This window comes from Antechinus flavipes, chromosome 3 (genome assembly GCF_016432865.1).
Source record: "Antechinus flavipes isolate AdamAnt ecotype Samford, QLD, Australia chromosome 3, AdamAnt_v2, whole genome shotgun sequence".
Lineage (NCBI taxonomy): Eukaryota > Metazoa > Chordata > Mammalia > Dasyuromorphia > Dasyuridae > Antechinus > Antechinus flavipes.
Genome location: NC_067400.1, coordinates 18,492,686 through 18,517,128, shown reverse-complemented (window position 1 = coordinate 18,517,128; position 24,443 = coordinate 18,492,686). Strand labels below are relative to the sequence as shown.

Genomic DNA, 24,443 nt, shown 5'->3' with positions numbered 1-24,443 from the left:
ATCTATCTTACCTGCAAGAAAGTAGAAGGGGAAGGAGATACAAAAAGAGGGGAGAGTGCTAGAAGAGAGAGCATATTGGGGAAGGAGGTGGTCAGAAGCAAAACACATTTGAGGAGGGACAGGGTGAAAGGACAGAGAATAGAATAAACAGGGACAGGAGAAAAAATTTGAAGCAAGTTTCTCTGATGAAGGCCTCAAATGTATAGGGGACTGAGTCAGTTTTATAAAAAAATAAGAACCATTCCCCAATTGATAAGCGATCAAAAGGTATGAACTGTGCCCAAAGGGCTATAAAATCATTCATATCCTTTGCCCTAACAATAGCATGATTCAGCATGAAAGAAATTTAAGGGGGTAAAAAGGACCTCTATGTTCAAAAATATTAAAGCAGCTCTTTTGTCAGGGGAGAGAATTGGAAATTGAGAAGGTGTCCAGCAATTGGAGAAATGGCTAAATAAATTATGATATGTGATGATGATGGAATATTATTTGTTCTATAAGAAATGATGAGCAGGATGCTCTCAGAAATACCTGGGAAGTTCTTTATGAGCTCATGCAATATGAAATGCACTGTGTACAAAGTAATTGCAGTGTTGGAAGGATGATCACTGGTGAATAACTTTCCTATTCTCAGCAATACAGTGATCCAAGACTACTCTGAAGGACTTGGGATGAAAAATGCTGTCCATACCCAGGGAAGAAACTGATTGTGTTTGAATATAGATGAAAGCATACTTTTTTTTTTTTTCAACTTTATTTTTCTTAAGTTTTTTTGGAGGGTGATGGAGGTTGGGGTGGGGCAGGAAAATCTATGTTTTCTTTTGCACCGGAGCTTTTATGGCAGTGTTTATATAACTTCACATGGGCCTTCTCAGTGGGAGAGGGGAAAGGGAGAGAATTTGAAACTCAAAGTTTTAAAAACAAATATAGAAATATTTCACATGTTACTGGGGAAAATAAAATTATTAAAACAAAAAAAAGGAGATATACAGTTTGATTGCCCTTTGGGAATAGTTTCAAATTATTCTCCAGAATGATTGGATCAACATTTATCATTACCCTTTTCTATCATATTAGCCAATACAATAGATGTGAAATGGTACTTCAGAATAGTTGTAATTTGCATTTCTCTAAACAGTAGTGATTTAGAGAATTTTTTCACATGATTGTAGATAGTTTTGATTTTTTTCATTTGAAAACTGCCTGTTCCATCCTTTGATCACTTATCAAATGGGGAATGACTTGTAGGCTTAGAAATTTTCCTCAGTTCTCTATTTGAAAAATGAGTCCTTTATCAGAAACACCAGCTGTAAAAATTCTTTCTTGTCTTTCTGTTTTCCTAATAATCTTGGTTGTATTGGTTTTGTTTATACAAAACCTATTTAATTTAATGTAAACAAAATTATCCATTTTGCATTTCATAATGTTCTTTATCTCTTGCTTTGTTATAAATTCTTCCCTTCTTCTCAAAACTGAACTATTCTATTGCTCTCCTGATTTGCTTATGATATCATCCTTTATGTCTAAATCATGTACTCATTTTGACCTTAACTTGGTATATGGTGTGAAAAGTTGGCCTGTTTCTGCCACATAGTTTTCCATTCTGCCAGTGGTTTTTGTCAAATAATGAGTTCTCCAGAACTCCAGAAGTTGGAGTCTTTGGGTATATCAAATAGTAGATTACCATAGTCGTTGACTGTTGTGTCTTGCGTACCTAATCTGTTCCACTGATCTACCACTATATTTCTTAGCCATTACCAAATAATTTTTGCTTTATAATAGTTTTAGGTCTAGCATGGCTGGGTCACCTTCCTGTTTCGTTTTTTTTTTTTCCATTAACTTAGGGCAATATTTAAAGACAAAAGGAAAGGTGAAGTAATCCCCATCAGGTAAGACTAAATGGTCATATTCTTTATTTGGGTGGTTGTGTAATAGTGCCTGGATCAGGAAATATGTAAACCTTGGGGGTCTAAGGAGTTGCTAAAGATCAGATGTGTTCCAGTGGGATAAGGTTTCTTCTATTTTTAATCTTATCAGATTCTGTTTAAACAGGAAATCTCCAGGATAGTAGGTGCTTCCTTTAAGATAGAATCATTTCAGTTTATGCTCTTGTTACCAGTTAGAAGTGAAGAATAAAATACATTCTGGGGGTGTATCTCTATTTATACAATCCTTCAGCTCTGTTGAGCAGATGTATTCCCCAAATTCACTGTACACAGATTCCTCCATTTCCTCCATACTCCCTGATGTACAGTAGTTAGTCGTGACACAGTGGATAGAGCAGTGGGCCTAGAGCCAGGAAGTTGTTGTTCATTTGTTCAGTCATTTCTGACTTTTTTGTGACTTTTGTAGTCTAGAGCATGGCAGGCCCTTCTCCACTATGAATTGGCATCTGTCCAACCTCGTTTCTCTTGCTTCCATGACATTATCCATCTAATCTGCTGTTCCTTTTCTTACTGTCTTCAAACTTTCCCAACATTAGGGTCTTTTCCAGTGAGTCCTATGTTCTCGTTATATGGCCAAAATATTTAAGCTTCAGCTTTATTATTTGTCCTTCCAATGAAAAGTCTGACATAATTTCTTTTAATATTGACTGATTTGATCTCTTTGCTGTCCAAGGGACTTTAAAATCTTCTCTAGCACCACAATTTGAAAGCTTCAATTCTGCAGTGGTCAGACTTTCCTTATAGTCCAGTTCTCAAAACCATAAATTGCTACTCAAAAAACCATAGCCTTGACTATATGGGCCCTTGTTGGCAAGGTAATGTTTCTGCTGTTTAGTATGCCGTCCAAATTTGTCATATCTTCCAAGGAGCAAGCGTCATTTAATTTCATAGCTGCAGTTGCTGTCTGCAGTGATTGTTGAGTTCAAGAATATAAATCTGACACTGCTTCCATTTTTTTCCCCATTTGCCAGGGAGTGATCTGACCAGTTGTTATGATTTTAGTTTTTTTTTTTTTAATGTTAAACTTCAAGCCAGCTTTTATACTCTTCTTTTCCACCTCTGTCATGAAGCTTCTTAATTTTTCACTTTCTGCCATCCAAGTGGTATTGTCTGCATATCTGAGATTGTTGACAATTTCTCTGGCAACCTTAATTCTGACTTTTGATTCATCCATCTTGGCATATAGCCTTGTCATACTTCTTTCCCAATTTTAAATCTGTTAGTGGCTTGGCCTGTATACAGGTTCCTCAGGAGACAAGAAAGATGCTCTGATAACCCCCTCTCCCGTGAACTTGCCACGGTTTGTTGTGCCACATAGTCAAAGGCTTTATTTAGTGTCATCAGTGAAGCAGAAGCAGATGAAACTCCCTTGCCTTCTCCATAATCCAGTGAACGATGGAAATTTGGTCTCTAGTTCTTCAGCCACAAACCAGCCTGTTCTTCCGGTGATTCTCAGTTCACATATTGTTGAAGCCCGATTTGAGAATCTTAAGCAAAACTTTGCAGGAGTATGAATGAGTGCAGTTTGGAAATTTGAACTTTGTTTGGCATTGCTGTTCCACAGGCCTGGGACATAAGCTGATCTTTTCTAATCTAGTAGCCACTATAAGTTTAATCTGTTAGGATCTTAAGTAGCTCAGTTAGAATTCTATTACCTTCACTCATTCACTTGTTAGCCATGCTTCCTAAGGCTTTTTTCTTCAGGTACTGTACCGGATTTAATCCCTTAACTCTATTCATCACTTCCCCTTCATCTTCTTAAGGGATGATAGGTTACGCCTATGTTGTTTGATCATTTTCTTTAAGTCTCAAATTTGTAACGAATTCATAATCTGACCAATTAATTCCAGTTCTTGTTTTAACTTGAGTGTCAAGCTTCTCTATCTTTGGCTGCAAAGTATATCATCAATCTGATTTCAGAATTGACCATCTGGTGATGTCCATGTGTAGAGTCACCTTTTTTTCAACAAAAGAATGTTTATGTGCTATGACTAATGAGTTATCTTAACAAAATTCTATTAGTTTCCAATTATCTTCTAATCTCATAATATCCTGTGGTGCAGTAGTCAACAACTATAGTAGCAATCTAGTGTTTGACATCCAAAGACTCCAGCTTCTGGGATAAGAACTCACTGTTTGATAAACATTGTTGGGAAAATTGGAAAATGGTATGGCAGAAACTAGGCATTGAGCTATACCTAACACCCTGTACAAAGATAAGGTCGAAATAGGTTCATGATTTTGACATAAAGAGTGATACAATAAGCAAATTAGGAGAATAAGGGGTAGTCTACCTCTCAGATTTGTAGAGAAGGAACTTATGAAGAACTAGAGAACATTATGAAATGTAAAATGGTTAATTTTGATTATAATAAATTAAAAAGGTTTTGTATAAATCAAATCAATATAGCTAAGATTAGAAAGGAAGCAGAAAACTGGGAAAAAATTTTACATCCAAGGTTTTTGATAAAGGCCTTATTTCTGAAATATAGAGAATTGACTCAAATTTATAAGAATACAAGCCATTCTCCAATAGATAAATGGTCAGATGACATGAACAGACAATTTTCAGACAAAGAGATTAAAGCCATTTCTAATAATATGAAAAAATGTTCTAAATCACCGTTGATTAGAGAAATGCAAATTAAGGCAACTGAGGTACCTACCAATACACACCTTTCAGATTGGCCAGGGTGACAGGACAATATAATGATAAATATTGGAGGTGATGTGGAATAATTAGGACACTAATACATTGTTGGTGGGGTTGTGAACTCAACCAGCCATTCTTGATAGTCTAAAGGGCTATCAAACTGCATACCCCTTGATCCAGCAGTGTTTCTACTGGACTTATATCCCTAAAAGATCTTAAAGGAGAAAAAGGGACCCACGTATGCAAAAATGTTTGTGACAGCCCTTTTAATAGTGGCAAGAAACTGGAAACTGAATGGATGCCCATCGATTGGCGAATGGCTGAATAAATTATGGTATAATCTCCTATTTCACCACATCTAGGTTATATTGATTGAGATGGGGAGACTCAAGTTCAAATCTGGCCTCAAGACACCTACTACAAATGTGATTTTGGCGACTTACCCCGTTTTCCTCAATTTACTTATCTGTAAAATGAGGATAATAATAGCATCAACTTCCCAAGCAGGGTTATGGTCAGGATCAAATGAAATAATTTTAAAGTTCTCAGTAACTGCCACATAGTAAACCTTATATAAATGCCAGTTTTTTAGCTATTATTAGTCCTTTGTCTTCCTGGGGATGTCATATGGTTGTGAATCTGGACAATACACTCTCCAGCTGATCAAAGTTGAGGTGATGTAGACAGCTAGGAAGAAATAGGTGGGTAATCCATAAGTAAACCACAGTATATTCGTAATAACCTATGTGCAAGAAGTGCTGAAGGTACTAGAGTACTCTGGTCACTATCTCGACTTAGCAAACTACCAGTACAAATGACCTGTGGGGAAATGTGTTTTCATTGATTTTGTTTGACATTTCCCAATGGCATTTTAATCTGGTGGGAATCTGATACCTCCATTAGAAGGAATATCACCCAGAAAATGGGTGGGGTAGGCAGAGGTGGTTTGTTCGTGGGGCTCATGAGTCATGGGGCCTTATTCATAAAACGTGAGCAGTCCTGGAGGGATGTCTACAAAATGCTGAGTAGAAATTTTGTCCAAGACCTACTGGTGACCACGCATTCTGATCCTGCCTGGGTTCTAATTCTGCAGTGAATGCATTTGTAAGGGTAAGGTGTGACTGGGCTGCGGCCTGCATCCATGGCGTGAGTGCTTGCCTTGCTATAATTGAAATAGATGTCCTGTATAAAGAGCAGTTAATGTTACTGACTTTCTGGATTGACAGCATTCCCTCTCCTCCTCCTTCCTTCTTGCTCTCTTAGTTCCCAGAGTCAGGGAACTGTATTGGATGGAAGTTCTTAAGTCTATGTTATATGAGGAATTGAGTATATTTAGCTTAGAAAAAAGAAGATCCAATGAGATTATTTGTGAGAACTGTGTTGAAGTGTTTGCACTAGAGAGTAGGTTCTGTTTGGTTCTCTTTGGTCTCAGAATCAGGAGCAAGAGATGCAAATTGCAAAGAAACAGATTGAGGATTGTTGTCAGGAAAAGCTAGATAACCGTTATTTCCAGAGCTGTCGGAAGCTTGACAGACTGCCTGAAGAAGCTGTAAATCCCCACTCCTCAGAGGCCAACCACTTGTAAAATATAGTAGTACAGTTGAAAGGTCGGACGAAGCGGCTACTGAAGTCCCTTCTCCTCAACAGTTCTGTAATCCTAGTAAGACACTGACTTATCATTGTGTGCTTCCTAATACTTTTAATATAAAGTAAAACTGTAATTTTTTCCAATTTTATTTTTAGAAGAATTTATTGATGTAATCAATGTGGCTTTTCTTATTAATGTTATTATGTTGATAGTTGTGCTGGTATTGAATTCCTTTACTTTTGTAGGGATATTACCTTCTTAATTATAGTAAAATTAATATGTTTCCGCAATCAGTTGTCAACTATGGCAAGGGATTGTAACCTCTGTGAATTCTATGTGACATGGGAAAAAATTTGAAATTAAATATTTGCTCAGTATAATTCAGAATCGACTATATTAAATCTTTATGTCAAATAAAGAATTGTATCGTATCAATATATTAATTTCATAAATTAAACATTTCTGAAATATAACTTTTTTGGTTCAGGTAAATTTCACTTGATCTCGAAATTAGGAAGAGTGGAAAAAAGTGTAGAAGCTCATTGTGGAGCTGTACTTGCAGGGAGATGGAATTATGAAGGAACAGCTTTGATTACAGGTAAGTTGTTTTAACACAATAGTATATATGTTTTAAAAAAATTGTTGATTTTTTTATGTGTCCATTCACTAATTTCCAGAAGTATGCCTTCCCCAGAATAATTCCTTCCTTTTAGTAACAACGCTAACTCCACAAACAATGAAGTAAAGTCACAGTGGTCACATTGGACAACAGATAAAATATTTTACTCTAATAGTCCCCTGATCTTTCTGCTGATCGGAAGAGAGCTAACTTGATTGTATAGTAATCTGCTTTAAACATTCCATTGTTATGTGTTGCACTGTGGTAGTAAAGATGGTCATGCTTTGGACCCTGCTTATTTTACTCTCTACTAATCCTTACAAATTGGTGTTTTTCTGAATTTTTATATTCTTTCACTTTTCATGTACCACAGTTTGTTCATCCATCTCCACCAATCAGGAACCACTTCATTTCTCATTTGTAGATATTACAAAGAGTTCTGTTGTCAGGGATCTTGTATTCAGTGAGGAGGAAACAGCATATACAGAGACTAGTAAATACAAATAGACTACATATCTAATAAATCAGTACTTCAAAATACAGTTTAAAATAAATAAATGCATATAATTGTACCAATGGGAAGGATGGGTAGCACTTTTTTGCCAGGATGAGCTTGGGTATATAGGCTCTCTAGACTAGCTTTCTCCTATATATTTACTATGTGAAAGAGCATTTTTAAAGCACCTATAAAAACATGATAGGCTTGAAGATTTTTTTTTCCCTCAACACAATTAAAATGTATTTTCTTGCTTCCAGCCTATACCTATTCCTTATATAGGATGGAAAAACATTAGTAGCATTTCCATTAAAATAGGTAAAAGACAAAGATTACTATTCTGAACATATGTTTTAAAGTATTAAAATTTATTTCAAGTACAACAAAACAGGAAAAATAGAGGCATTAATAAAGGAAGTGAAGTTGGTCAGTCAGGTAAAAATTAAGAGGACATAGGTGTACCACAAAACTTTTTGCATTTTAAAATACAACAAAGGCAAGGATATCATATTTTAAACTGAAACCATTATATTGTTATGTTTATAACTCAGTATATTAAACATACCTTAATAGAGGAGGATAAAGAAAATGAAAAGAAAGAATCTTACATTGAATTAACTCAGCCATTCACACTCGGGTAAAACAAGTTTAAGCAATTTCATAATAAAAACCACCATATTGTATATCTTGGAATTGACTTTTCTAAACACAAATGTGATTTATGTAAAAATAACTAGAAAGCTATATCAATACAAGTAAATAAAAGATCAATGTAGGGAAATTAATGAGCAATTGAGAGCAGGATTAGAAGACCAAGCTTTCTCCCAAGTAAATTAATAGCTTTAATGAAATAACAATAAAAATACCAATGTACTTCTCTGTAAAACTAATTAAAATAACAATTTATCTATAGAAGCAAGTGGGCAAAAATATTAAAAGGTTTTGGTTTTTATTTTTCTTCTGAAGTTAATAGATACCAAATAGACAAAAGAGGATTGTTCATTAAGCTGCAAATCTATTATATATTTTTGCTTCTTCTCTAAGTTCATAATAAAAGTTTGTTATAATAATATGTCCATTTTATCCTCAATGACTTCCCACATAGTTGGTCATGAATTTTTACCTGTAATAGGTATTTGCTTCTCTGGCTCCTTTAATTTCTCTGATATGACCTTTTATAGCTAAGTTAAATATCTAATTGGAGCATATCTTGATATGAGGTGTAAAACATTGATCAGAGCCTAGTTTTTGCCAAAGTGCTTCCCAATTTTCTGTGTGTGGAGTGGGGAGTGGGGGGGGTAAGTTTTGGTCGAATCAGTAGTGATTTTGTAGTGCAGTTGACATCTTTCAAGATTTTTTGAATGCTACGTGGCTATGTCATCATTCTATTCTGTCCACAGAATAGCATGAAATACTATCAAATCCTTAAGCAGGGAAATGCTATCTCTGTTCTCCTGATGGACTAGTTTAACTTTCTTTTTCGATTGGGTTGCTAGTTTGGCATTATTTGTTCTTGATAAAGTCTTGCTTGCTCTTCCCCATTATTGCTTCCTTTCCTAAATGTTCACTAACCCATCTCCTAAAATTCACACAGTGGCCTAGAATCTGCAGGTTCTGTTCTTTCCTCTTTTTTAAAAATGGGGATGTTTGCTCTCCTGAGCCTCACGTACTCCCCAGGATCTCCCCCTCCCCCCCGCCTTCCCCCCAAGCAGTGGCTCCCCAGTCACAGTTGCCAACTGTTCCAGGTGGACCTGGGGATGTTCATCTGGGTCCAGGTGATGTGAACTCACTGAAGTAGTTCATGTTCTCACTTGTCACTTATCTTTGGTGTCAGCTTCCCATTGTTCATGTTGGCTCTGTCATTTCCGTGGCAGAGAAAAGAGCAGCAAGATACAAGTGAGCAGCTGCCCCACTGGGAAGCGCTGATCCTGTGAAATCGGCTGTGTCTGTTGTTGGGTGACTCCCGGAGCCGTCTGACTCAGTGCAGGGACAGATGCAGGCCCTCGTCAGCAGCTCTCTTTTAGGCGCGTGTCCGCTGTGCACAAAGCTTCGTCCCCGCTCTTGGGCCGAATCCGCCATCAGGGAGAGTAGTGGTTAAGGCAGGGTACGCTGGCCAGTGCCGTGGGCCCCGCGGCTAAGCCACTTGCCCCGTGTGGGGCTCGGTTTCCTTATCGGTGAGACGCAGCCATTGTCCCGTCTGACCGCTCCTGCCCATTGCAGCTCCCAGGCTGGAAGCTCCTGATCCCTTTGGATGGAGGAATTCTGCTGCTGGGTGTCTGCAGAAGGTAGTCACCCATTGCTCAGATTGTGACGTGGTCTTGGCTAGAAGTCCCTTGAATTGGTTTGTCAGGTGTGTGTTTCATGGACAAGTGCTGCAGACAAGTTTATTTGTCTAGGAAGAGGCTGACAGACTGGCTTGCATTTAGGAAAAGAATAACAAATGTTTGGATGATAAGAAACTGAGAAACCTGAGTGTTGTACTAGTGTTATCAAGATATTGCAGGCCTTGGAGAGCTGGGCAGGCCCTCTGGGGAGGATTAGTGGGAAAAGAAGGCAGGCTTAGATCTGTACTCATGGAGGACACGTCCCTACCAATGAGATCATTTGTTTATTAAAGGTTTGAAGACTCAGTCTGAAACCAAATCCAAACACTTAAAAGAGTCTAAAAATGAAATTGCTGAAACGCAGCCTTTTGTGAGTAAATCAGGAAAGAAAAGAATTACTGCTTCGGGTGTGGAGGGCACCCTTGCAATCTCTATTACTTGTGAGGCTGAAGGTGTTGGATCACTTGAGTTTGAGAGTTCAGAGGCACAGTAAGCTGAGTTGACCTAGTGTTGGTACCAACTGTGGCACCAGTATGTCGGGTTTCTCTGGGCTGCGGGCCTTCAGGCTGTCTGAAGAGATTTAGACCAATATTACAATATATAAGGATTACTTGTTTCCTTTTTTGTGCTTTAAAGTCTTTGTATCTACAACTGATTTTTTTTTATTTATTTATTTTTATTTAGAGATTGATTTGCAACTATTGTAAATTTGTTCCTTGTATTTAGATCTGATTCTAAGATTTTTTTTTTTTTTTTTTAGTGAATGAAAGTCTACTTATGAAATTTAGGATAGAGATTGGACCTCTAATCTTATTGGTTAACCCTCAAAACAATGGTGGTTGGCACCTTCTCTACAACTTAAGAGAATTGCCTAAAGTGCTGAGAGAGAACTTGCTTGGGGTCACAAAGTGAAATTTAGGGTATAATATATGTTTTAAATAAAATTATTGTTTTAAATGTATATTGTAATTTTTTAGAAGGAATTCTGGCAAAAGCAAAGGTACCTGCATTTTAAAAAAAACAATTATTCATTTTTTTACATCTTTCATTTAAGTATATATTTAAATTACCAAAATTTTCTTTTTAAAATTTGAGATTGTAAGTAACTGAATCATAATTTTTTTACAGTCGGTGAAGATGGACAAGTCAAAATTTGGTCAAAGACTGGAATGCTAAGATCAACTTTAGCCCAGCAAGGTAAGTTTTATAACCAGCCAACCGTTTTATTTTCTAAATTGTCCAGTAGAAAAATCCTGTAAGAATTTTTAACTAAAGGTAATAATCTTGGGGCAGCTAGATGGTGTAGTGGATATTGCAGCAGCCCTGAAGTTAGGAAGACCTGAGTTCAAATCTGGCCTCAGACACTTAACACTTTCTAGCTGTGTGACTTAACCCCAATTACCTGGGGAGGGGGAAAGATGGTAATCTTGTATATTAAAAGCTTAGGTAGATCTGACAAAGAAAAAACCCTCAATTCTTTCCATTGCTTTTTAATTTACCCCTTTCCTAGCAGCTTTATTCATATGCCATGAACATTTATAATTTTTGGTTGGAACTTAAAAACTCCTTTTAGAAGTCTTTTTGTGAAATGATTTTGCAGTAATTTTTGAAATCCAGTGGTCAAAATTAGTTCGGCATTAGTTAGGAAAGATTCAGAGAATGTCTCCCCTCAAAAAATTTTAAATGACCTTCATCCCTTCTCGGTTTTTATGAACGTCTGAATAGCCATAGTAACAAGAGGGCACAGATATATTTGTGAATTGAAAAAAACCAGATGGAGTTGGTTCTTAATGGGTATCTGTGGAAGGAAACGGAAATACGGAGACAATCCCAAATTCAGAGTTAGCTCTAGAAGGCGTTGTTTTATTTGTTTATTTGCTGCCCTTGACTTGGAAAATGTGAACCAATTATACTACTAAGCTGAGTGCAGAGTAACTGATGTGGAGGTTTCCTGGAAGAGCAAGGGAGGGAGGAATCTTTAGGTGGTCTTGAGCCCTCTGGCCCGTGAGTCACTCAGAAATCTGGCTCATGCAGGCAGGTGCCGGCTTTAGCCCTGAGGCTGGGAAAGCTCCACACCGTGAGGGAAGTTGAGATCCAGGGGTTCAGTCAGCAGTTTCTGGGCTCCTTTGCTGTATGTTCTTGTCACGTCCCCGCCTCTGCCATCGGGCTTTGTGCCCGGCGCTCTCCCCTGCCCGGCAGTCCGGGTTTCCGAGTGCTCCCTGGGCTTTATGCCCTCCTCTGAGGTGAGGCCCCTTGGGACCCAGCAGACCCTGAGACACTGAGCCGTCCATCTCAGTCCTGTGGGGTGTGGGCAGGTGCCCTCGACCCCATGGTTTGAATGCTTTGTCTCTCGGTCCGAGACTCCTGCTTCACGTTGTCCTGTCTCTGTTTAGAGACTTCTCAGCTCAGGTGCTCCAGAACTCAGAATTGTTCCGGGTCTGACCCAGCGCCAGCCTCTCCTAGGCGCTCAGAAAAGAGAGGGAGGCTGGGGGGCTCGGCCTTGGGCTGGTCTGGGCAAGCAGCTGGAGGCAGGAGAGTGAAAAGGGACAAAAGGAGCTGCCATTTCCTGCTGGCCCAGGGCTGTCCTTCGTTCCTCTGGGCTGCTGACGTTGAGTCAGCCGGAGGCCATCGTGGCCCTGGCACCGCCTCAGAGGGTTTCCCTACGGGCACACATCTGGCTCCATGGCAAGGGCTCTTCTTGACATCGGCTCGCTCGTTGCAGTTGGAGGGCTCGGCAGCTGCCTGAGCATAATCCTCCTACAGGAACCAAGTTCTCTGCTGAGTCGGGGTTTTCTTGTTACACATAGGGAGCAGGAAGCTGTCGCCATCTTCTGGGTCTGGGAGTGGCCCTGGCTGGTGTCTGGCCATTGGCTCTGCAGCCTTCTCCTCCGTCCCTCCTCTGCACGTTCTCGAAGTCCCTCACTCACTGCTCTATCTCTCTGGTACCGTTCCATTGGCCGTGCCCTGTCCTGGAGCGGCGCTCCTGCTGCTTCCTGCCTCCTGGCTTCCCTGGCTCAGATCCCGCGCTGCGGGAGGCCTTTCCTGTCCGCTCTCACCGTTAGCAGCTTCCTGCCCAGGCCACCTTCTGTTTATCCCGTCTGTCGTTGCACGTGCACAATTGTTTGCATATGTCTATTAGACACTAGAATGTAAGCTGCTCAAAGGCAGGGACTCTTTTGCTTTTCTCCTTTTTCTGTGACTGCACAATGCCTTGAACATATTTAACATATAATAGATCTCTTGCTTTATTATTCTATTTAAATGCTTTAGAAAAGTGATTTTCTAATTTTATTTTTTACTTTGGTTTAACCATTCCCTGGAAATAAAGCCAGTGTGGAGTGCCTGTATTAAAGAAAAACCTTTGAGACCTGGTGCCATGGATGCCCGGGGGCCGAAGATGCTGTTGCCAGGCCCTCGGCCAGCAGCTCTGCTGTAGCCTCTGTGCTTTTTTCCCCACAGTTTTGCAGTGAATCCTCCCCAGAAATCTTTAGTATCTTCTTGTGGCAGGGAGCAGACTGTCAAAGGACAAGCACGTGCCCGTGATGAACAAGCTTTGGCTCAGCCTGCCATTCTGGAAGGGTCCTCGTGGGTCTAGGAGCTGGCTCTGGGCCCTCTGGCCAAGGACAGACGGAGCGGGGCTTGGTCACTCACGGGCCAGGCGCTCTGCCTAGTGAGGGATCCCGGGGCTGCGGTCTGTGCCGACACGAACAAAATGACGTCTCCCTGAAATGTGGAAGCTGCTATAATAGGGGCGCAAAACAAACAAAAGCCTGATGGAAAGAGGTTTCCTAACCCTTTTTATTTCTTGTCTCTTTGTATCCCCCGTGTTTCAGCCTGCTCCCCCCCCTCACCCTCCGGGTGCTCTATGAGGGAGTCACACCCATTTTTGTGATACAATGTCCCTGGGCCCAGAGCACCCGGCCAGCCTGCTTTTCCTATTGCTTCGGCACCCCCACGGGTGCTCCTTGCCATTGACGGCAGTGGGGGTTCTAGCCCCTCTTTCCCCCGTCCCTCACTCTGCAGGAGGCCTGGACTGGTCACTGCCATTCCCAGCTCCTTCTCTAAAATGCTCCCCTCATACCCTTTGCAAACCGTGCAGCCCCTGAGCCAGGCCGCCATGGCCACCACCGCCAAACTGCGAATGTGAGGGCCTGGGGCAAGGGTCCTCATGCTCTTGTCACCCCGTGCCCCTAATCTCGCAGCCTCAGGCCCTGGGCTCTGCTTTTGGCTCCCTCTCAAGCGCTCGGTCAGTGGAAGGCCCGTCTCTGGTGGTCATCCTCCTGGGCTTGAGTGCTCTTTTGGGCCTCCCCTTGCTGAAGACAGAAGGGTCATTGGCTGTGCGTGGCTCACTGGCCTTGCATCCCAGGCAAGTTTTTAGGGATGCTGACAGGATTGCCAGCCTAGCACACTCACGGCACAAGCGGGGACTGCCGTCGCCCGCTGCCTGCCTAACTTGGGCAGGGACTCTTGGACCTCAGTTTTGTGTCTGCAAAAGAAAGGCCCCAGGACAGGTGGCCATGTCCAAAGGCCCTGCGGGCACCAGGTCTGCGATCCCAGAGCTGACAGACTGTGATAGCAAGATGGGCAAAAGAAGGGCCAGGTGATGGTGCTCTTTGTCATCTGGGGTCCAGCTGATCCCCTGGAAAGCTTGGCTCCCTTTGGCTGAGGGCTGGAGACTCTGACCCCTGGGTGAAGCAGTGACCTCCTGACCCCTCCCCGGGGCACCGGGTAATGGTGGCCAGACTACTGGGAGGAGAGTTTCCTCGTGAGGAAACGGAAAATCAATCACTGATTATTGCTTAGTTGTTGCTAAAGGACTTCTCCCTTGTTCTAAAAGGGTTCACTTCATAATTTACTTGGCAGTTGTAAACACTGAGCAGTTTATTTTACCGACCGTGGACATTTCCCTTGCTATCATGCCCACGTCTACTAGATGGCTAACTCTGAGTTTAAGGACTAGGGGTCACGTCCTAACGGTTTTTTCTAAAATTTGTTGATAAGTATTATGTCACACAGATAGTAATGAAGTTATCTCCCAACACAGAATACAACATTACAACTAGACATTTTTTCAAACAAAAAGCAGCGGTCGTGCCCTTCACTCAAGGGAAATGTAAGATTCTGACTGAGCTTGTTGTTTCATACGTGTCACTGTAGTTTTTACAGAAACAATAAAAATACTCTGGTCTTTTACAAAATACTCTATTTAATTAAATGTCTGAAATGCCACAATTAAAACTTAAATTTGACAGTGTTTTTAATTTGAGTTTGCCTCTTGGCTGAATTGGAAATTTGTTTTTTTTTTTTCCCCCTTTTTGGCTGCTAAATAAATAGCTGTGCTATTTTGTATGCAATTATGGCATTTGAATTTTTCAGAATTTTAAAATATGATTTGGATCCTTTTTTGTTTATTTTTGTGAAAACATCACTAGAAGGTTTGTGATCTACTAACCATGTAAGGAAAAATATTGATTGGTTCAGAAGTTTAGTTTTAAAGCCAAAGAAATTATGAAGAATAAAATATAGAAGTTTGACATTGGGTGAGTATAAAGTTTAGGAAGACCTTTGAGGATTGGATCCTAGAGGCTTCAGTAAAGAAGAAGAAGAGATCCTTCGCCCATAGGAGTGAAACTAAAATTTGGCATAAAAAATGAAATAACTTGACTAAAAATTGTTGCCAAACTTAAAATTGAATAAAAATAAAAAGGACCCTTGTAATATTTATCACTTTGTTATTTTGATTAGAGTCAGTTTTTGTCAAAAGGTTAAAACCTCAGTTTTTCTGAAAGAAGCGTTGAGTTTTTAAAAATTTGGTCAACTGATTACATTTTGACAAATATAACAAAAATGCCCCCAAGAATGATGAGAATCAGAATTACCTCTTTTAATGTTCATTATCTTTGTTCCTTAAAGATGGTTATTATATTACTATCTTTGTTTTTATATCATCTTCCTTTCTGTATGGATTCCCCCATCCCCATAAGCCTTTTATTGTAAGAAATAGCTTTAAAAGTTATATGGAAGGGAGGGGGCAAGTAAGACAGCAAAACTCAACAAGCTGTCAACCCATTTTGACAACATAGGTAATATTTTACAGTTGTAGTGTACACCTCTGAGACTCCTTTTATTGCTGAAAATTCACTGATAGCACCAATTTCATTACAAGCTTCTAAAATTTTGTTACAGATCCTGATGTGTTGAAGTTCCTCAGTCTATTGAAAGTTAAGCTCTGTAGAAGGTCACTTCCTAGTCTGTAGGGTCTGATCACTTGTTTTAAGAAAAAATTCAAATTGAAAGTAAAATATAAGTTGAAAAACTAAAACAATTTTGGAACAATTCAGGAAAGGAGGGTTTCTAAAAGAATAGCTTATTTTTGGAACCTCATTTTTGATTTGTCCCTAATAAGTATGCAGATCATATGAAAAATAAAACAAGTCTTCCCTTTCTTTTTTGCGTTTTCCAGTTTGCTTATGTATTGGTGTTATTGTTTGTCCGTTCTCCAAGAGGACTGTGACAGCAGGATAATTACCCTTTAGAAGGCAGAAATGAGGAATAATTTTCCTCATCTGTAAAATTAGCATGTCTTATCTATGAATGAATTTTTATGTTATAAATTTTAAAAATAAATGGAGGATTTCCATCAGATTTCCAGTTATTTTTATAAAGGTAACATTGAAAAAGAAAAATAGCAACTTCTTTTGCCATTTTTTTAAAGTATACTTGGCACATAGTAAGTACACAATGATTTCTTGTTGATTGAGAGAATGACATGAACTTAGAAGTGGAATTATTCACCATCGTATGTGTCACAGAAGAAGCAGACACAATCTTTTTTGTTCAGAGAACAGTAGGATATCTTTTCTCTTTATCTGTGAAATGGAATGAGAGAACTCTTATTTCGCAGAATCTCATTTTAAAAATTGTATAAATGAAGAGAGATTCAGCATGTCCCTTTAATTCCATCAAACAATTCTCTAAATGGACACACCCTAAGTCTTAATGTCTGTGTTTTGTTGTAGTGGAATCTAGATATGGAGATGCAGCTTGGTGTGCATGTCTGGGGAATGTGTCATTTCTAAAGTAAAATGTTTCCTATTAACCACATGTCCTGATTTGTCAGATGGTGTTCAATACACATGTACAGATGTTCTAAAGCAATTTCAAAAATGATTGACTGTGAGGGGGAAGGCGGATAGGGACTCAGAGGGGGGACTTTGTTGAGTTAGGGAGCTCCTCGGTGAGGAAATCCCTCCGGCGATATAGGTTGGCAGGGGCTGCCAGAGTTACTTCAGGCCCTTTGGGTGAGGTGAGTTGCCTATGGTTACCCATCACGCTCCAGAAACAAGGCTTGAACTCGGGTCCTCTTTGCTTGGAGCCCATCTCTCTGTCCTCCAGGTTTCACTGCTTCCTTACTGTGTGATATATTCATATTCTCTCTCTCTCTCCCTCTCTCCTTATCTCCCTTCCTCCCTCCTTCCCTCCCTCCCTCCTTCCTTCCTTTCTTCCCTTCCTCTCTTCTTCTTTCCCCCTCTGTCCCTCTCCCCAGGGTCACACAGCTAGGAAGTAAGTGTCTGAGACCAGATTTGAACTCAGGTCCTCCTGACTTCAGGGCTGGTGCTTTATTACTGCACCAGAGATAGATTCTCTTAATGCCTATATTCTAGTTTCAAGATTCAGTCACCATCCTCAAAGCAAGGTGTAGCTGTGTTGTTTATGGAATAGATATTTTCTATTCCAAGAATATGAAATTGTGTCTCATTATACAGCCTCAGAGCTAGAAATAGATCCCAGATCTGCCCTCCATGAATAGATAAAGGGTTGGCAATAGCAGTTATTTGTTAATGGGAAAATGTATTATGAAGATTATACCTATCGAACAGCATTGAAATTTGGGGAAATCTTTCCTGTATTGCTTTTGTAGTGGTTCCCTATTTTTCTACAATTAGGATGCTGAAGAATAGTGGCAAACTGAACTAGGTGAAAAAAAAAAAAGGGGCAGCTACGTGACACAGTGGATAGAGTACCAGGCCTGGAGTGAGGAAGATGCATCTTCCTGAGTTCAAATGGGGCCCCAGATACTTACTAGTTATGTGACCTTGGGCAAGCCACTTAATCCTGTTTGCCTTAAGTTTCCTTATCTGTAAAATAAGTTGGAGAAGGAAATGGCAAACCACGTTGGTCTCTCTACCAAGAAAATCCCAAATGGGGTATGGAGAGTCATATATGACTGAAAAAAAAAAAAAAAAACCTCAGTGAAAACCTCCTTTGACTCCATCCTGAACCTGTTTCAGGAGTATTTAGGAGGATGATGTGGTAAGTCTAGTCTTACAGTTCTCCCAACAGCATGTTTGTCAGATATCTGGATATTTTGAAATCTCAAACTCAATGTTTGCAAAGCTAAACGTTTGTTTTTCTGCCCATCTTCCCCTCAAAAACCACCCAAGTAAGCAACAGCCCTCATTCTGGTGGATCACATCACCATTCTCCCAATCTCCTGGAGTTCTTTTCCTTTTTGTATTTACAGCCCTCAGAGCAGCATTTAACAATGGGTGCTATAGACTGGAGGCGGGGAGCTCTCTCCCTTCAGCACTCTCACGTAGTATCTTTGTGTTTGCACAGCCTCTGCTCAGTAGCCCTAAACTGGACCTTTCTGCCTTCCTCTGTCTCTCCTGACTCATCTGTCGGTCGATGTTCTTCAATGTCGATCCAAACTGGTGTAAACTGAATCGCTTCCATTTGAGTTATCCTTGGAGGAGTCTGAAAATCACCTGGCCAGAGACGGCCTGGATGCTGAGGGCCCAGCACAGGTGGTTTGGCCCATCCTGCTCCTGCCAAACGAGGGCCCGTTTGACAAAGAATGCACAGACACCTGCCCACAAGAGGTCAGCCACACGCTGCTGCCCCCCAGCATAGTAATGTCTTTTTGGTCCTCTTTGGGAGTGAAGGGTGATAGCCAATCAACTGTGTCCCAGATGCTGAGGATACGGAGGAAGGAAGAAAAGATCCCTCTCCTCAGAGAACTCATAGGGCAATGGGAGAGGCAGTGGGTGCGCCCAGGATGGGCCCGCAAAGGGAAGGCAACAGAAATGGAGATTCCCTGGAACGTCAGGAAGGCAGGCCCCTGGAGATGAGGAGGGAAAGAGCCGGCGAAAGGGTTTGGTTGGGGAGCAGGTCGGGGTCTGTCCTGGAAAGGGAGTGAGCTCTGAGAAGACTGGGCTGGTGGGAAAGGGACAGGCCCTTCCTTTCCCACCCCCACAGGTAATGCAGCAGTCCAAGTCTGAGGTGAGGTGGGCGGATGTTTAGGGACAAGGGAAAAAGGAGATGTCTGTGAGTGAGAAAGGGGGACCCACGCTTTGGGAGCATTGAGAAGACTCAGTAGGGGACTGGGTGAAAGGGGTGATGGGCCTGAACTGAAGGACTGTATCGGGACTCTTGTTAGAGGCTCTAGAATATAGTACATAATGGTATAGGAGAAAGGGGCCTAGGTGAGAGGTAGCACAAAGGTGGTAGTCCTTGGCAGCAGAATGGGGTGAGGATGGCAAATGGGCTGTGAGGGGGCCAGTGCCAATGTGGAAGAGGGCAGGCTTAAGGAAAGTTGGTGAGCTCAATTGTGGTCATGGGGAATTTGAGGGATCTGCTGGACCCTGCTTGGGGATGCGAGGCTGGAAGTCAGCAGAGACATTAGGGCTGCCTAAGTGAGGGGATCATGGCAGAAGACATGGGGGTGATAGGAGAAGGGAATCTCTGTTTTCTAAAGTGGGCCTCGGCTGAGTGGGAGAGCGCTGGGATGGGTGGGCTGCCTGGTGAGGGGATGAGGGCGGCATAGGAGGATTGCCTAGTTGTGCGGCGAGACCTGTACATCAGCCCATATAGGGACCCCACCGGGAGGTTGTCTTCACCTTCAGAAAGCCACAGATGGCGTGAAGGGCACAAAGATGCCGACTGACTTTCTCCATCGAGATAGTGGCCGTTGAGGAGGATCCCAGGTTATGAGCCTTGATGGCCGGGAGAATGGTTGTCCCCTTGACAGGATAGAGAAGTCAGGAAGAGAGGGAGAGTCGAGGGGAGAGTAGAATGAGTTCACTAGGGGACAAGTTGAGTATGGCTGCTGGATGTCCACTTCGAGATAGCTGATGGGCAGTTAGAGATAGGAGCGTGGAGGGGAGAGAGGTTAAGGCTTGATAAGCGTATCTGAGAGACATCTGCAGAGGGCCGGTACTGAAAGTCTGAGAGCTGATGAGTCACCCAGGGAAGTCTTCTAGAGGGAGAAGAGGGCGTCTGGAGAAAGGTCCTGTAGACCTAGGAAGCGGCTCGTGGTGTATGGAAGTAGCTTGCGCTTTGTAGCGTGGGGCCATTTCAGAGATTCATCCATTTGGGCTGAAGGGCAGAGTGCATGCAGGGGAGTAATAAAGCTGTGGAGATGTGGGCTGAGATGTGAAGAACATTGAATGTCAAGCCAGGAAATTTGAACTTTATTCAAGAGGCAAGAGGAAACCACTAAAATTTTTGAACAGAAAAGTGAAATGACCTGATCTATTTCTTAGAAAGATTTTTTTTTCTGGTAGTGGTAAAAAGTGGATTTGAGCAGTGGGCTAGGAGGAGAGATGGGAAGAGCTATAAGGAGCCTCGTTGGTGAGGTACAAAGGTGGGGGAGGGCGATCAATTGGTGAGATATTGTAAAAGTGACATTTATAGGAAATGATATAGTTTGAACTAGCCTCATATTTCAGGGAGAAAAAATGAGCTAATTCATAACATGTCTAGTATGTATTAGTGTATTTAAAATATTTAAAGTGAAATTTGATGGTTTTTGCTTTTCCATCACCCACATTTCCCAGTGTATTCCTCTTATTTATCCTTCCTTATAATAAGGGAGGGAAAAACAATTTAGCAAAACTGACCTACGTACTGCAGAAAATCTGACACACAGTATTGTATAGATTTTCGCATCACCTGCATAGAGGTGATAGTTTACCCACAGGGACTTATGAGATCCCTAAGAGACATCACAGAATAAAATGTTGGTCCTGCAAAGGAGACTGCGGACTGAGTGTGTTTGAGAGTTTTACTGGATTGGAGAGAATTCAGGGAGGAGGGAGTGTCCAGGGGGAGCAGGGTGGGGAACAGTTATTGTGTCCAGGTCGAGGACCAAAGGAAAGGTCCTAGGATTCAGCAATTAAGAGAGCATCGGTGCCCTTGGAGAAGAGTTTCTGTGACGCCAGATTGCGAAGGAGGGATTGAGAAATGAGTGGCAAGTTCCTGAAGAGGAGACAGATGAGACCGTTTTTTTGGGGCTGGCTCTATGGTGGAGGGTTCTCCAGGCCAGGAATTCCTCCCAGGGATGGCTTTGGAAGCACAAAAACCTTTGAGCGTGGTAGGGGAGGGTGCCATTCTTGAGAGGCACCATCCATGGCTTTCTCAAGGCCTGGAAGCAGAGGAAGGAAAGCCCGTGCTGGCACTGTGTCTGTGGGCTCTGGGGTCCCCTGCTCCTCTTCTAGGTTCCGGGCCACACAGAGAACAGCTGCAGGTTGCTGTTTAACAAGGACTTCACCGCAAGCATTGACCCTGATCGTTGGGACCGACACATGCTTTCTAACTCATGATTTTCAAGAATAAAAGTTGGACTTTTCACAAGAACGTGGCTTCACTATTCACTATTGCTAGTGAGATGAATGATGAAAAACGACATTAAACCTTTTATGAAGAACTGAGCGATTTTAAGAGCTAAAGAAAACTGTAAAATGTAAAAATTAGAGATAATTCTCTAATGTTCCATAAATTAAGCATTATTATATGAACATGCCTGCCATGTGACCCAAGACGAGTCACATCCTCATGTATTCTAGGGAATCCTCGAAGGGCCTGAATAGCAGTGTAGACGTTGACTGACCTGCGCTGGTGAAGGGGGGGGAGGGTGTCCCCATCTGGGAGTTAGACATAGGCCTAGGCCCAAGCCCTAGCCTTACATACTTCACACATGGATTTCCAGTTTTCAAAGGAGTGGTTTTTCAAGTTCTGCTAAATATTATTTAATCTTGGGACCTGGGTGTAATGGAGGATATCCCTCTCCTCATTTTAAAGATGAGAAAATGAAGGGTCTTGTAGTGTCCAGGGTCAGCATTAAGAGTGTTTTGGAATTATTAGAGATGGGAATGGTCCAGGAGATTGGGCTCAGACAGCATAGGGTGCACCAGAAGTTGCTGTTTTTAGTCACATAAATTCATCTTTCAAAAAATAAAGGTATTGTCATTTTTGAGACTTTAAAAAAAACTAAAGTACAATTCTGGGGGAAAATCTGATTACTTGAATTTATTACACTATTAAGCAGCATAATTAAATAATATTGTATGTAATTCTTCATGATATATCTCATTGTATACACTTAATAGTAAATAGTTCATTTCTGGACTCCTAAAACTGAAAAAAATGGGGGCTTTCTCTTTATAGTGTGGATGTGAAAAACATGATATATTTGAACTATGTACTTCCTTAAAACAACTGAAATACATTTTTTGCCTCTTCTCCTGTGGTTTAAAATGCCTTCCACAGGTTGAAAGAATTTAGATAATTTGTTTTACAGAGAGATAAGGGTCTGACATTTAACCCAACCCAGGTGCATGTGGTTTCTTAAAAAATGTCAAAAAGGTCACGTGATTTTAGTGTACAAAGTTAGAAAAACAAGATGTAGTTAAGTGTGTTAACTGAAATGGAACATAAAGCAAAAAAAAATTCCTAATAGTTAAAAAAAAATCAAGAAAAATTTAAAGGATTTTTAAAAATAATGCCTAATAGTTTTCCTTCAAAATGATGGTATTTTATTACTATAAACAATAGTTTAGCAAGTTAATAAGGAAATTTGATAATTTTTGCATTATATGACTGTGAAATTGGGAAGGTCACATGTTACAAGAAAAATTGTAGATCAGTTTTTCATTTTAGAGAATTAAATTCCATTGAGTTAGAAATGAACATGATAGTATATGCTTATTTTCTTTATCTAAAGACATCTCAGTGTCTTTTAAGTGATTTCTTCAACTTTGCTACTTGCGGTGCAACTTTCACTGCTGTTTTATTTTTTCTAAAATCTGTCCCTGATTATGGGTGTGAGGTGCTGGCTTTGAGACTCCATGCTCCTTGGAGCATGGAGTTATGCTGATGGGGATTGGGAGAAGAGCACTGGAGGTGGACTTGGAAGACCTGGATTCAGGGCCCAGTTCTGAGTTCTGGGCAGATGACTGTCAGACCTCGCAGCCTGAAATCCCTCATTTGGAAAATGGTGGTGATGACTCCACTCTCTGGGGAAGGGGGCACACTGTCGCCTTTGAAGTTCTCTGTAAATGTGAGTTTTTAATGTCATTATGAAGCCAGTGCTCTTCTGGAAGGCCGCTGGAGGTTGTGGGGGGTGGGTGAACTGTGGTTCAGCGCAGGGAGCCAGAGAACCTTCCCTTCTCTTTAAAGGATTGTGAGGTTCCTACGGCGAGTGCGGAGTCCACATCCGAGATCTTTTTTCCTCCAGAGGCGATTTGCTTTCATCCCTCAGCTGTGTTGGGGCCTTCTTGGAATATGATTTTTTTAAAGCTTCATCATCATGAAATTAATTCTCAGAGTGTCATGAAGAGAAAAGTGGCGTTGATTGCTAGAAATTTGTGAACTAAGTAGCTAGTGACATGGCTGACCAGCCAGGAGTCCTTGTCAAAGGCAAGTTAAAAGTGCCTTAGACTCTCACTCCCCTTCCCACACTCTGCCGGACTGCTCATCATACCCGAAGGGCTGACTCATCACGCCTGAATGAATGCATTCATTTGTGGCTCCCTTCGTGGGGATGCATCCCTTCCTGAGTGCAGGTGTTTCGTCAACCCCGAGTTAAGCCCATGGAGGAAGGAGGCTCCGATGGTGACGTCCAGTATTCACTTTTTGTCCATCATGATATAGTTTTTTTTTTTTTTTTAATCTAATGTTATATCTAAACATTACATTTTAAATACCTAAAATGTGGTTTGTGTTTTCTGGAAAATACGACAGTGTGGATCTCCCACTGGCGTTTTTGGCTCCTGGCCCTTCTTTTCTAGAGAGTCAAATGACCTCACCAGTCTGTCAGATAGAAAAGGAAGTGCTGCTGCAATGGAGCATGGCAAGAGTTTTGCTCTGGCTGCCTCGTTGTAGCCTGGACTTGAGGTGGGATCAGCGGAGCCCAGGCCTGGTCCAGCCCGTCCCCTTAGGCTTCCTTAGGTGGACAAGGCTTTAGGACAGCTTTGGCCCTGACTCCCGGCTGGTTTTGTACAGCCCTCATATTAGAATTTCTTAAAAATGTTTTAAAAGTCTTACTGTATTTAAAGAAGGGCACTTAGGTGACCTAATGCACAGAACCCCAGGCCTAGAGACAGGAACTCTTCTTCCTGAGTTCAAATCCAGTCTGAAATCAGCCTCACTAGCTGTAGACCCTGGTCAGGTTACCCTATTTGCCTCAGTTTCCTCATCTGTAAAATGAGCTGAGAAGGAAATGGCCAACCACTCCTGTATCTCTGCCAAGACCATAAAATGGCGTCATGAAGAGGTGGACACAACAAAAAAGGACCAAACAACATCAAATGTGTGTCAGAACCATTCTCAATCTTCAGTGTGTTTGGGCAGGATTTGACTTTAAGACCAGAGTTTGTCAACAGCTGGTCTAAGCCCATGCATGTGCTTCCTGATTCCCTTCTTTCTTTTGCCCGTTCCATTAACTATTTATTCCATCTCGTCTGCTTTGCAACCGTAGCCTACCTTCTTCCATAGTCATCTTCCAGGCTGAGATGACTGTTGAAACCAATTGCTCCC

The 24,443-nt window shown here is 41.4% G+C and overlaps 1 protein-coding gene across 1 annotated transcript in view; it reads left to right on the top strand.

The window, feature by feature from the left end:
• IFT80 (intraflagellar transport 80) overlaps nucleotides 1-24,443 on the top strand; it is a gene marked incomplete at its 5' end in the record, with an annotated part of 83,380 nt that overhangs the window by 4,573 nt on the left and 54,364 nt on the right. Inside the window, 2 exons of the mRNA XM_051990479.1 lie at nucleotides 6,675-6,785; nucleotides 10,755-10,823. Coding sequence (XP_051846439.1) covers nucleotides 6,675-6,785; nucleotides 10,755-10,823 — 180 coding nt within the window. The remainder of the gene's footprint in view (nucleotides 1-6,674; nucleotides 6,786-10,754; nucleotides 10,824-24,443) is intronic.